The sequence below is a fragment of the Vitis vinifera genome, chromosome 5 (assembly GCF_030704535.1).
Source record: "Vitis vinifera cultivar Pinot Noir 40024 chromosome 5, ASM3070453v1".
Lineage (NCBI taxonomy): Eukaryota > Viridiplantae > Streptophyta > Magnoliopsida > Vitales > Vitaceae > Vitis > Vitis vinifera.
The window spans coordinates 10,289,196-10,303,848 of record NC_081809.1 but is presented as its reverse complement, the minus strand read 5'-3'; the positions used below and the strand labels follow the sequence as shown (position 1 = coordinate 10,303,848).

At 35.8% G+C, this 14,653-nt stretch overlaps 1 protein-coding gene across 2 annotated transcripts in view; it reads right to left on the bottom strand.

Annotated features, from left to right (window-relative positions):
* LOC100261404 (DEAD-box ATP-dependent RNA helicase 13) overlaps positions 1–14,274 on the bottom strand; it is a 41,754-nt gene extending 27,480 nt beyond the window's left edge. Inside the window, exons 1-4 of one of the 2 annotated variants that reach the window (XM_059736944.1) lie at positions 13,990–14,274; positions 13,244–13,502; positions 11,981–12,158; positions 11,489–11,677 (exon numbers count right to left, since the gene is read on the bottom strand). In XM_059736944.1, coding sequence (XP_059592927.1) covers positions 11,489–11,677; positions 11,981–12,158; positions 13,244–13,502; positions 13,990–14,137 — 774 coding nt within the window. In that variant the 5' untranslated portion in view covers positions 14,138–14,274. Of the gene's footprint in view, positions 1–11,488; positions 11,678–11,980; positions 12,159–13,241; positions 13,503–13,989 lie in introns of both variants that reach the window. The other variant, XM_002282468.5, reaches the window with a different exon arrangement.
* Between the last annotated feature and the right edge of the window lie 379 nt (positions 14,275–14,653).

Genomic DNA, 14,653 nt, shown 5'->3' with positions numbered 1-14,653 from the left:
GTTTATTAGGATTATGATTAGACATGTGTAGAGGGCAGTGTAAAATATAAGCAAGTCCAATAGAAAGAGAGTGATTTCCTGGCAGGTGTAAATGTAGAACTAGATCAAGCCTGAAATCAAGTTCTTGGAAAGGACCTAATTCCTTTCGTGAGGGAGGTGCACTCCATAATTAGAGAAGGGGAAAGAAGGTTGCAACTAATGACTTTTTATTTATTTTTTATTTTTTATTTTTTTATAGGTAAGAGAGAAAATATAATAAAAGTGCCTAAGAGAAGGCATGGTAGAGCACATAAGAAGTATAAAATAAATGCCCAGAATAGGCGAGAAGAGCAAAAACAAAAAACCTCTCCTTACTTTAAGTGCAACCAATCTACAAAACCTATCATAGACATTGTATGGTCCTCCATATACACCTTAGCCCATTTCACAAAAGTATACATAAAATCCAATTTAATTGTTTGGTTAGACTACTCAACATCATTAAAAACACTCATTACTTTCCTTCCAAATAGTCCACAACAAGCACAAAGGAATGGCCCTCCATACTTTCTTCCCCATAAAAGAGTCATGCTAACCCACAGGTTCCTTCTAATTGAAGAATGCATCACCCAAACCACTCCCAAAAGAGAATAAATCAGTTGCCACAACATTCTTGTAATGGAACAATGCAAAAGCAAGTAGTTTGTGATTTCCTCCTAACCTTTGCACAAATAACACCTATTCAAAAGAGTCCAACCCCTCCTTTTGAGTTGGCCAAGAGTAAGAATTCTACCCCAAGATATTTCCCAAGCAAAGAAACTGATTTTAGTGGTGCCTAACTGCTCCACACTACACTAGCCAAGAAAGGCTCTCAACATCCCCTTGAGAAGGAATAATAAAGGGATTTGACTGAAAAATTGACACTTTTAGATTCATTCCAACTCAATTTGTTCTCCACTACCCTTTTAATTGACAATGACTATAATTTCTATAAAAATAAAAATAAAAAATAAAAAATAAAAAAAATCACTTCATCAAGCTCCCAATCATTAAACTACCTTGAAAAATGAGGACTCCAACCACCCCCTTCCCCAAACCTACTCACATGCCTCTGCTACCAACCATCTTCGTTAGATGCAAAAGAGAATAAGTTTGGGAAGGCCTGTTCCAAGGTTAGATCCCCACACCATAGGTCTTTACAAAATTTAAACCTTCTCCCATTCCCAATTGAAAAGGGAGACCTTCCTTTTATACCTACCATTCGTTTCCGATGACTTTCCACACGCCCACTCCATATCCTTCTCTCACACCTCTTGAACACCACTCCACCTTCTTCCTCTCCGTATTCCCTATTATGACTTGTTCCCATAAAAATTCCCTTTCTGTAGCAAATCTCCAATACCACTTACCAAGCACTGTCTTGTTTAAGACAAAGGGGTTGTGAATTTCAAGACTCCCATTCTTCTTTCCCAAGCAAAAAATGGTCCAATTAACCAAATGAGGGCTTTTCTCTAACACATCACCTCCACACAAAAAGTCTCTTTAGATCTTTTCAAATCTTGAACAAACCTTTCTTAGGATGACAAACAAGAATAAGAACTAAATTGGAAGGCTTGATAAAGTGCTATTGATCAAGGTAAGGCCTCCCACCCTAAGAAATGTATTGCCTCTTCCACATCCCTTATCTTTTCCTAAATCTCTCCTCCACTACATCCCACACCCTAAAAGATTTATAAGAGGCTCCCAAAGGGAAACCCAAATAGGAAGTAGGCAGCTTCCCTATCTTACAATGTAACAACAAGGTTGCAACAAAAATAAAAACAAGGATGGAACAAAGGGAATAAATTCTCGGGTAACAATAACAGGGGTCTTCATGAGGAGGACCTCTCATCCTCAAGGTTTTCAAGCAATTGTTGAGCCATCAAAAACCCAAGTTGCAGGAAATTTGGGGAATTCAAAATTTCCACTATTCACCAAGGAGCGGCTAAAGCATTTGTACAGGTTTATGAGTCAATCACAAATCAATGTTAATCCTTCTTTATCGCCCCACTTGGCACAAACTTGTAATTTTCTCACCACACTTCATACATCAAAATCAAACCCTTGGATCACTGATTCATAGGCAACACATCATATGACTGATTCAGAAAATTTCTTCTCCTCCTATAATCCATGTTCTGGTCATTAAAAGGTTAACATTGTTGGTGGACCCTTGTCTCTAGTGGTTGGACAAGGTTCTATTCAAATTTCAGAAAATCTAATTTTGAACTCTGTTTTACATGTTCCAAAGTTGTCCTGCAATCTGATTTCAATAACTCACTTAAGACCTAAATTGTGACTAGTTTTTTTCCTACTTTTTATCAATTTCACATCCAGTGTTCAGGGAGCAGGCTTGACAGTGCTAAAGCAGTGAACAACCTACATATTCTGGAAGAAGAACCCAAAGCTATAGGATATTCGTCTAAGGTATAACAATTTGAGGTTTACTTGTCATTTGAGGATGAAATTCAGTTATGGCACTGTAGGGCAGGATGTCAAAATTTCACTTATCTAAAATTGTTATTTCCATCATTACTCAAAAATAAAAACATTTCAAATCTTTAGTGTGAAAAATGTGAAATGCCCAAACATCGCCGTACTCATTGTCCATTACAACTTACAAGCTATGAACAACCAACTCCATTTGTGCTCATTGACAACCACACACAAGTATGTTGGACTCATCTCCTTAAGGGCCAATTTGAAACTGCAAAAATATTCTGGATTTTTCACAAAATGGTCCAAAACCCAAATTCACATCCTAAGGATTGACACTAGAAAGGAATATTTTTCCAATGTGTTAGGAAAATACCTTAGTGACCATGTGATAATCCATCAAACCTCTTGTGTTGATACTCTCCAACAAAATGGAGTGACTAAGAGAAAGAATCAACACTCATTGGAAGTTACGAGTGCTTTAATGTTTCAAATGGACTACCAAAACATTATTAGGGAGAGGTTATTTTGACAACATCTTATTTAATCAATAGGATGTCAACTCGTGTTCTAAAGTTTAAACACCAATAAACACCCTCAAAGAATGTTATCCTATATCTAGCTCCCAGTTTTCTGCTCTCTTCCACTGAAAATATTTTGATGCACCGCCTTTGTTCATGACCATAATCATAGTAAAAGAAAATTGGATTCCAAATCAAACAAATGTCCTTTCTTGGGCATTCTCCAACTCAAAAGGGGTTACAAGTAATTTCATCCACCTACATGAAAATTGTTTGTGACAATGGGTGTCACCTTCGAAAATAAACTATATCTCATCCCAACTTTTCTTCAGGAGGAGAGTTGTGTTGAAGATCAGTATTGGGAAGCATTACCAGTGTTACCAATTTCAGCTCCACTACCAATATCTCCTACGAAAAAACCTTCTGAAATATGGGTCAAACCAATGAGGGGGAGAATGTCCCTACATCATTTATGCCTATGCCTATTCAGAATCAAACTTGTGAGAATGAGAGACACAAAGAAATAGAGAGAGAGAAAGAGAGCTGCAAGTATATGCTAGAAGGAAGGGAGGTAGGACATCTTCCTTATGACCAATCCTCCACACCAAACATGATGGAATTGACTAATTCAGGTAAGTCCAAATCGGATTCCTTGTTTAAGAATCTCCATCTAATCTTGATGCACCAATAGCCCTTTGAAAAGGTGTTAGATTCTGCATTCAACACCCTATCTCCAATTTTGTCTCCTATTATCAACTTAATTCATCTTTTAAAGCCTTTGCTACTAATCTTTCTCATGTGAGTACTCCTAAAACCATATAGGAAGCTCTAAAAAAAACCCAGGTGGAGAGATGCGATCCTAAAGGAAATGAAGGCCCTGCACAAAAAAAAAAAAAACAAACAAACAAACAAACAAACAAAAACGGCATGGGAGATTGTATAACAACCATTAAGGAAGAAGACTATAGGTTATAAATAGGTATTTACAGTAAAATTCAAAGTCGATGGGTTTGTTGATAGATACAAGGAGAGACTCATTGTAAAGGGATTCACTCACACCTATGGCATAGTGCAAACAGAATAGGAAATGAATATTTTTTTTTATTCTATTCTATTTTTAAAATTGTATAGACGACATCCTCTTTATAGAGATTTTTCTCAACACAAAAATTGGAAACAACCTAACAATATACTTTTTTTTTATGAATAAAACAACCTAACAATATACAATTGTCTAACAAATTACAAAAAAATAAATCTCCTAATATCTTGTACATTTAAATCTCCTAATATCTTGCTAATTATCTCAGCCGATCCTATCTTTTTCAACACTCCCCCTCAAGCTGGCTTAAAGATATCTTCCATAGCCAACTTGCCAATTAGTCGGTCAAACTACTTTGTAGGAATTCCTTTTGTAAGCGCATCAGCCACTTGCTCAATAGTAGGAATATACGGCATACATATCAGTCCATTCTCGAGTTTTTCCTTAATAAAGTGCTTATTTACCTCCACATGCTTTGTTCGGTCATGAAGTACTGGATTATGAGCTATTAAAATAGTTGCTTTGTTGTCATAGTACAATTCCATTGGTAGGGTACTTGAGATCTTCAATTCTTCCAATAGTCGTCTAATCCACAACACCTCACAGATTTCAAGAGCAACTAATTTGAACTTAGCCTCTGCACTACTCCTAACCACCACATTCTGTTTTTTGCTTTGCCAAGTGACAAGGTTACCTCCAACAAAGGTGTAGTAACCAAAGGTTGAACGCCTATCTACTACACTCCCAGCTCAATCTGCATCTATAAATGCTTCAACCTGTAGGTGCCCATGACCTTTAAACAGTAAACCCCTTCTAGGTGACCCTTTTAGATATCTAAGGATTTTATAAACAACATCAAAGTGTTGTTGTCCAAGTGCATGCATGAACTGGCTCACCATGCTTACTGCAAAAGCAATATCCAGACACGTATGTGACAAGTAAATCAGCCTCCCAACTAGCCTTTGATATTGTTCTTTATCCTTCACTTCATCATCTTTGGAGGGCAGCAATTTTATGTTGGGTTCAATAGATGTCTCGGCTAGTTTACAACCTAGTTGTCCTGTTTCACCAAGTAAATCAAGGACATATTTACGTTGGTTTACAAATATACCTTCTTTGGATCCACCAAACTCCATTCCAAGGAAGTACTTTAAGGCTCCCAAATCCTTGATTTCAAATTCTGTTGCAAGTCTTCTTTTCAATCTCTCCAACTCTTTTTTGTCACTGCCAGTCAAAACTATATCATCCACATAAACAATCAAAATAGAAATCTTACCATCTTTACTATGTTTGTAGAACATAGTATGGTCAGCTTGACTCTGACAATAGCCACAATTCTTTACAGCTTTTCCAAATCTCTCAAATCAAGCTCTAGGAGATTGTTTGAGAGCATATAGGGATTTTTTTAATTTGCAAACTTTGTTTGATCCAAGCTTCTCCTCAAATCCAAGTGGTAGGTTCATAAATACTACCTCCTCCAAATCTCCATTTAGGAAGGCATTTTTTATGTATAACTGGTGTAAAGGCCAGTTGAAATTTATAACCAAAGATAGCAAAATTTTGATTGAGTTTACCTTGGCTATAGGAGCAAAAGTTTCCGAGTAATCAATACCATAGGTTTGAGTAAATCCTTTTGCTACTAGTCTCGCCTTGTATCGTTCTATGCCCCCATCAACTTTACATTTCATAGTAAAGACCCACTTACAACCTACAGTTCTTTTCTCCTTAGGTAAATCCACTAACTCCCAAGTACCACTTCTTTTAAGAGCATCCATCTCCTCCATCACTGCTACTTTCCAATTTGGATCATCAAGGGCTTCCTGAATGTTTCTTGGAACCAACATGTGTGAGATTTTTTAGGAAAAGGCTTTATGAGTTTTAGAGAGTTTTTTATAGGATAGATATTTGGCAATGGGATATTTAGTGCAGGTTTGTGTACCTTTTCTAAGGGCTATAGGAATATCAAGGTCTAAGAAGAAAATGAAAGGAATTGAAGGTAGGTTAGGAGTAGGACTACCTATGATATCGGGAGCTTCAGTTCCTAAAGGTCAAGATTGGTCATTACCAAGAGGAACAAGTTGACTTTGACTCTTTTGATGAGTCTTGCTCCGAGTATAAACCAAACGCTCAGTATTTGGTACTAATTCTCCCCCTGTTTCAGATACAGTAATGTTTGGCACTATATGACTAGAATTTTTGTCAGTCTTATCACATTGTTCCTCAAGATTATAAATAAAAGGTGAAGTAGTTAAAATTGTATTTGGTAATGGAGTGGGAGATAAATCCCAAAAATTTTCTTCCATTACATCATTCTCCCCCTAAAGAGAATTTTTGTTAAAAAAAGATTTATCTTCAATGAAAGAGATATCCATACTCATACATTTTTCTGGTTTGGGGATTATAGCATTTATACCCTTTTTTATTAGAGGCATACCCAATGAAAACACATTTTTTTGCCCTTGGATCAAGTTTAGACCGATTATGATTAGGTAGGTGAACGAAAACAATGCAGCCAAAAACTTTTAGGGGTAAGTCAAAGTACATTCTAGATAAAGGAAAGATTTTTTGAAAACATTCTAGTGGTGTGCTATACTTAAGAATTCTAGTAGGCATTCGGTTAATGAGATAGGAGGTTGTCAAAATTGCTTCCCCCCAAAAGTATCTTGGAACATTCATGGAAAACATAATAGCACGAGCCACTTCAAATAAATGTTTATTTTTTCTTTTAGCAATTCCATTTTGTTGAGGGGTATTCACACAAGTAGATTGATGGTGGATACCTTTTTCTTTCAAAAAACTACCCAAAAATTCATTAAAATACTCAATTCCGTTATCAGTGTGAAAAATGCCAATTTTTACTTGGAACTGAGTTTCAATCATGTTATAAAAATTTTGGAAAAGTTTTCCAACTTCTAATTTTTCCTTCATCAAATAAACCCAACATAAATGTGTATGATCATCTATGAAGGTAACAAACCATTTTTTTTCCAGAAATAGTTGTAATTTTTTAAGGTCCCCACACATCACTATGTATTAAATTAAATGGTTTTGAGGGAACATAAGGTTTTGGATAATAAGTAGTACGATGACTCTTAGATAAATAGCAACTTTCACAATAAAAAGATGAACAATCCAATCCTTTAAACAAAGTAGGAAACAAATGTTTAAGATATAGAAAACCAGGGTGTCCTAGTCTTAAGTGCCAAAGCATTATTTGTTCATAAACAAAAAGAGAACTAACATTACTAAGGCCTTGAGCCCATTTATTGGAGAAAACATCATCAAAGTAGTAAAGGCCATCTATCAACTTAGCACTACCAATCTTCTTCCCTGAGTTCTGGTCCTAAAATTCACAGTGAGAGTCATAGAAAAAAACGCAACAATTAGAGTTTTTGGTAAGTTTACTTGCAGACAAAAGATTACATGCTAGTTTTGGAACATGGAGAACAGATTTAAGATCTATGTTCTCGGATAATTTTATCAAGCCTTTTCCGACTATAGGTGAGAAACTACCATCTGCAATCCTAATGTTTTCATTGCCAAAACATGGTGAATAAGTGGAGAATAGATTAGAAAAACTAGTCATATGGTCAAAAGCTCCAAAATCAATTATCCATGGAGTAGAATTGAAACAACATGAAAAGGCATTAGGTGCACTACCTGTTTGTGCTAGAGAAACACTAGGAATACCCGATGGAGAATTGAATTTTAGCAGTTTCAGAAGGTGATCCATTTGCTCCTTATTGAAGGGACTTGACTCTGATTCATTGATAGTAGCATTGGCCTTGGGGTTTGAACGATTGCTTCTCTCTCCAGGCTTGCTGTTCTGCCAATTTGCTGGTTTTCCATGGATTTTCCAGCAAGTTTCTCAAATGTGGCGCGGTTTGTTATAATAATCGCACCAGACCCATGGCCTTTCTCCAAGCCCTCGCTGAAAACTGGTTGTTTTATTGGCAGAACCTTCAGCAGCACTAAGAGCAGAACTTTCAATAGTTCCGTTATTAAATTTCTTTCCCAACATTACGTGTCGGCGACTTTCTTCCCTTCAAACTTCAGCAAAGACTTCGCTGATTTTAGGAAGAGGAACTCTGCCAATAATCCGTCCTCTAACCTCATCAAACTCTACATCGAGTCCAGCAAGAAACTTATAAATCCTATGAGCCTCCACAGTCTGTTTGTAATGATTAGCATCATCAGTGGACTTCCATTCGTAGTCATTGAATAGATCCAAATCCTGCCAAAGAAGCTTCAACGAACTGAAGTACTTGGTGACAGATTCTTCTCCTTGCCGAATCTCACCAAGTTTAAGGGTCGGTTCATACACTTGGGATTGATTACCCAAATCAGAGTACATCTGATTCACATTGTCACACAATTCTTTGGTTGTGGAGTAGCACATATAATTAGAGTCGATCTCCTCATTCATGGAGTTCATGAACCATGTCATCACCATTGAATTTTCTGCATCCCATGTTGTGTACAGAGGATCCTCCGATGCCGGTGCCACCTTGTCTCTAGTCAAGTACTCAATCTTCCCTCTCCCTCTAAGATACATGCAAACTAATTGAGACCATCTTAAAAAATTGTCACCATTGAGGCGAATGGTGGTAATCTGAATAGGATGGGATTCGGTATTATGGGTTTGGGTTGCAGGTTTAGTTGTTGGGCTGGAAGAGGAAACAAGTGGGTTTGACTTAGAAGAAACATCAGACATGGCTACTGGTTAGGAAAAGAAATACGCAGAAGAAAAAAAAAATTGCAAGGGTTTTTTGGTTGAATTAGGGCAGCTCTAATACCATGCAAATAGAATAGGAAATGATATTTTTTTTATTCTATTCTATATTTAAAATTGTATACACGGCATCCTCTTTATAGAGATTTTTCTCAACACAAAAATAGGAAACAACTTAACAACCTAACAATATACAACAGTCCAACAAATTACAAAAAAATAAATCTCCTAATATCTTGTACATTTAAATCTCCTAATATCTTGCTAATTATCTCAGCTGATCCTATCTTTTTCAACACATAGACTATTAAGAGACCTTTGCAGCAATTGCTAAAATGAACATGGTCAAAGTTCTCTTCTCACTTGTTAGCAATTTAGATTGGTCATAGCACCAATTAGATGTAAAGAATGCATTTCGCAAGTTTTGAAAAAACTCTTGGAAAGGAGACTTGTAAACTACAAAAATCTCTTTATGATTTGAAGCAATCTCCAAGGACCTAGTTTGAAAAATTCACATTAGCTCATGAATTGGATATGTGCAAAGTCAAGGTGATCATATGTATAATGTTCCACAAACATATAGATGGATGTAAAGTTACTATCCTCATTGTTTATTTGGATGATATCATCCTGACTGGTAATGATTTTGTTGAAATGGAAAATCTAAAGAGACAATTCGAAAAGGAGTTTGAAATTAAAATTTTGGGTGACCTCTAATACTTCCTTGGAAGCAAAGTGACAAGATCAAAGAAAGGAATTTTCCTATCACAAGAGAAGTATATTTTGGACCTACTTAAGGAAACCAATATGCTAGGATGCAAACCAAGAGATTTTTCAATGGATACTAATCACGAACTCAAAACATCATCAAAAGGAACTAATGTGGAAAGATAAAGCTACTAAAGGCTGGTTGGTCAGCTCATTTACTTGTCCCACAAAATACCTAATATTGTATTTGCTATAAGTGTTGTCAGTCAGCACATGCATGCTCCAATTAAAGATCATTTGAATGTTGTGATGAGGACCTAGAGGTACTTAAAAGGAACTCCTAGAAAGGGACTTTTATTCTCCTAAGAACAACCATTTGGGAGTAGAAGCCTTAACTGATACAAACTAGGCAAGTCAATAAGTGATAGGAGGTCTACCTCAAAGTACACGCTTTCGTTGGCAAAAATTTCGGAACTTGCAAAAAGCAACATGTTGTTGCTAGATTAAGTGCGAAGGCAAAAACGGATCTATGAACTAATGTGGTTAAGATCACTATTTGAAGGAGCTCGAGGTGGCTAATGAGAGCCCTATGAAACTTTATTGTGACAATAAAGTCGCTATTAGCATTTCCCACAATCTGGTGCAACATAATAAACTAAACAGGTAGAAGTTGACAAACACTTCATTAAGGAAAAGCTAGAGAATGGCTTAATTTGCCTGCAATTTGTCTCAATAAGAAATCAATTAGCTGATGTGCTTGCTAAAGGACTTCCAAGAAAATAATTTCAACCTATAATCAGCAAACTAGAATGATGGATATCTTCAAACCAACTTGAGGGGGGTGTGGAAAATATTGGATACATAGATTGAAAGCCTGTACTAACTGGCATTTGATTTCTTTTCTTTTGTTGGCTTTGTAACTATCTTTACATAGGAGTTAATCATGTAAATAGTTAGGATATTGACTTTCTGTTTTTTTTTTTTTATATTTATTAGCTTGTAGGATCATATTTTATAGTTGTAACATATTCCTTCCTTTTTTTTTCCTACAACTTTCACACCTATAAATCTATACTATACTTCTGAATTAACTAAGAGAAAAAGAATTCTATTCTTCTTTAGAGGACTTTTCTATCAAATCTTTATATTTAATTTTGGAGTTAGGGCATGCAATTCCTTTGCAATAGGCCATCATTTGGAATCATGGGTTCCATCAAAAATGAGTTTTTTCACTAGGGAATCTAGGTGAGGCAAAGTGTTGACCAAGGATAAGCTTTAGAAGAGAGGATGATTGTTGAGGAATAGATGTATCCTTTGTAAAAACGAAGAGGAATCAATAGATCACATCCTCCTTTACTTTGCTAAAGTAAGGGTTCTTTGGTATCTTCTATCCTCTTTGTTCAACATTGCATGAGTCCTTTCTTCTACAAGCAATGAGACTTTTTTAAATTGGCGTGACTCTTTTGTGGGTATAAAATGTAAGAAGATTTGGAGAGTCTCATTGATTGGAGAGTCGCTCCATATGCATTTTCTAGACAATTTGGAGTGAAACAAACCAAAGAGTTCAAAAGTAAGGAGTACACATTTCAAGAGCTAAAACACACTTTCCTTGGTAATCTTGTATCTTGGGTTAGCTTGTACACGGAGGAAAGCTCAATGCCTTTAATTGGCTTCATAGATTGGGTAGACTCTAGATGAGAGGCAGCTGTGATCTTTTGTGTTCTTCCACTTCTTTTGTTTTTGCCTTGAGGTGCCCATTATATACGTCCTATGCATTGTAGTGTATAGTTTCCTACCCTCTTGTTAATAATATTTTCTTGCTTACTTATGAAAGAAAAAAATTATAGTTTGATAATGGATTGACCATGGGTGCAAAGTGGGTCACCACATCATTTTATGCCAAATGAATAAAATGAAAATTGAGATAGTTTTGGTGATGAATGCACAAGTCATGCTTACTCAAATTCCATACCATACTCAAGCAAATAATAGATTGTGAACTAAAACAATGATCACAGTAATTAGGAGTACCTGAAGTGCAAGCTCTCTTGTAGGAGTAATAATCAGAGCCCGCAAAATGCCTCCTTCAGCATACTTTTCCTCACTATTTTCTGCAAGGGGCTCGGCAGCTTTTTCTCGTTCTTCAAGGAGACGTTGCAAAATGGGCAAACCAAGAGCAAGAGTTTTACCTGATCCTGTCTCCGAGGCACCAACAACATCCTATCGCATAAATACATATGGATAAAAATCAAACCAAGCACCATCATAACTCAATTCAACATCCTCTCAAAAAACATAAAGTAAAAATGATCCAAAACTGCATTCACAAGTTTTTAACATCATGAAAGTCAGTTCCCATGTCTTCGTTTCCAACTTTTGTCTAAGAAATTAGAATTGCAGTGTTATTTAAAAAAAAAGGGATTTCTCAAATTTTGAGCCAGCTTCATTCTGAAATTTTGTGTTTCCATTAGATAATACTAAAAAAGAGTTCTCCAAAATGAAACTTCACAGGCTCCTACCAACCTTTCCCTGATGAGCAGCAGCAGGAATACAAGCTTTCTGTATCGGTGTGGGTTGCTTGAACCCAAGCCTGTGTATGGATTTCATGAGCAATGGATGGAGTCTTAATTCATTCCACTCATAAAACTCAGCTTCATCAACAGAGTCCCCTTCCACATCATCCTTGTCATTGCTAACTACAATCACATTTACAGCATTTGCAAAGTACATACCGTTTAGAGTCATATAAAATTCTCAACAATAAAATCTATCTCACAAAACTGTGTAGCTAAAAAAAATAACATTCTTACACCAAACAAAGTTTAACACTGACCCAAAAATTGACATACCAATATGCAAAGATAAATATATATCAAGCTAAGCCTAACATTGAAACATTAATTTGCATAGCAATATGTACATATGTTGAAATACACCAAACTGAGTTTGACTTGCACAACCATTAGCATGTAGAAAAAAAAAAATTTGAAGTACTGCCACAGCATGAGCCACATGGCAAACACAATAAAGGAGTAGACAAAATTCTCCATATGTGAAGTGCCTCAATTATTAACTGTTAATAGAAATTTTTTCAAGCTCTCTTGGATTAGAAAAGTAGTCTTTTAGAGTATTTTAATAACAGTGATTTCAATTTTGTAAAGTTTCAAGTTTTCTTTATGGTTGGACTATTTTTTCATATAACAGCAGAGTACATCATGTTTGGACAGTATCTTTTGCGCATTGATTTTTTTTTTTTTTTTTTTGATAGGCAAATAAAGATTGTATTAAAAGAAAAAAAAGTATATATATGAAGCAACCAAACGTGAGATTAGACAAAAGCCAGCAACCGTGCCCTACAGAGAGCCTAAACAATCTATAAAGTCTAACATCAACAAAGAACCATCCCCAATGTACAACCTAACCGAATCCCAAAGCAGATAAAAAAAAAAACTTTTAACCAGTTGGGCATTGATTAATTTAAAATTATAAGAACATAATAGTCTTCTCCTTTGTTCCCAAGTTCCCAGCAATTTCTTTTGAGTTGATTTTAAATGAAAAAAATGTGTCAAACTATAAGTATCCCTGCAATATCCAATAAAAAATAATCAAGCTAAGTTTACACCGACTGAGATATTGATAATTACCAAATCATTTAACATGTAAAGGGATCAAAATAAATCAAGCCAAATTTAGCACTGAACTGAAATTGATATAAATTACCAAAAGATTAACATTCACAAATATTGTTCAACTCACTGAAATCTGAAATAAATATAATACTAACCAGTTGCAGATTCTTCATTTGTCTGGTTTTTCTTTGTTACCTTCTTCTTCTTCTTCTTCTTCTTCTTAAAATTCTTCTTGTCAACCACTTCTTCTTCAGTTCCATCTTCAACCCCACCTCCGGAACTATCATTGTCACCACTACTTTTTCGCTTCTTTGATTTCTTGGATTGCTTAGGATTCCCCTTTTTATCTTCTGGTCCGGGTTCATGAATTTCCAGACCGTACTCGGATTCATCAATCTCCTCCAGAGACAGAAAACCTACAATCATCCGGAACCTAAAAAAATTACAAACTGTGAAGAAACTTTAACCCAAAAAAACCTGATTCTCCACTTGTTTCCCGAGAAAAACCATGTAAAGCTAAATAAAGAGTAAAAAATAAAACAATAAAAAATTTATTTAAAAAAAAAAGGGTAAAGCACCGGTTTGGTGGCCCAAAAAAAATGTAGGAAAATAGGAGACCGGAGAAAAAACCCCATTCAATCTGAGCTTAAATGGAAGCCTAAGTTGAGATGAATACAGCAGAGAAACACGAAACAAGAAAATTGAATATTTGATTTTGCCCTTTTCCTCGGTTATCTCTGCCACCAAACAGTAGTGAAAGTGAAAAACTCGGAATCCCTCGACAGAGCGAAACCCAAAACCAGTCTGGTCAGTTAACATGAAATCCCCAATTTCCTATTCTTCCCTTTTCTAGGGTTTCATAACAATTAAAGGAGGAAGGAGAAGATATGAATAGAAAGGAACCTCCTTCGAGCTCGTCGGATCCGACGAAAAGCGAGAAGGGGTCATCAACGTCGGGAAGAGATGGGTTCCATGGGAGCGACTCGAGCCGTTCGAGGTCTGGATTCACTGCTGTTCGTTTTCTTCTTGCGTTAGGGGTTTTGGCCGCCATGCTTCAGCTTCAGTCCCTGTTGTTCGGAAACCTTAAGAGACCGTTTCGTGTTTCGTAGTTTGCATAATGTCCAACTGCCGCCAGTATGCACTCGGCATTTACTTTAGGGCTTTTATGGTTTTATCAAAAAATAATTGAAAATTTGGCATGACATGCAGCGGGATGAAAATATTTCCAAAAAAGAAAAATTAATCAACTTTTTTTTAATGTTTAGATAAAAATTTTGAATTTCACCAAAGTCAAATTACAAATTCCGTCCACTCAAATACTATTTAGGATTTTGACAGATGATTTTATGCGCCAAATTTGGTATTGTTAAACAAACATTTTTTGGAAACTTCAAATTTTTTTAGACATGGTTAAATGTTGATTTTTAAAATATTTACCATCATTTTAACTTAATACAAATTAATATTTACCAAATATATATTGAAATACAAACACAAAAATAATATAGTGTGGACCCCGTATTTCGTTTGATGCATTTTCATTCGATGGCGAAACTCGTTTTTTTAT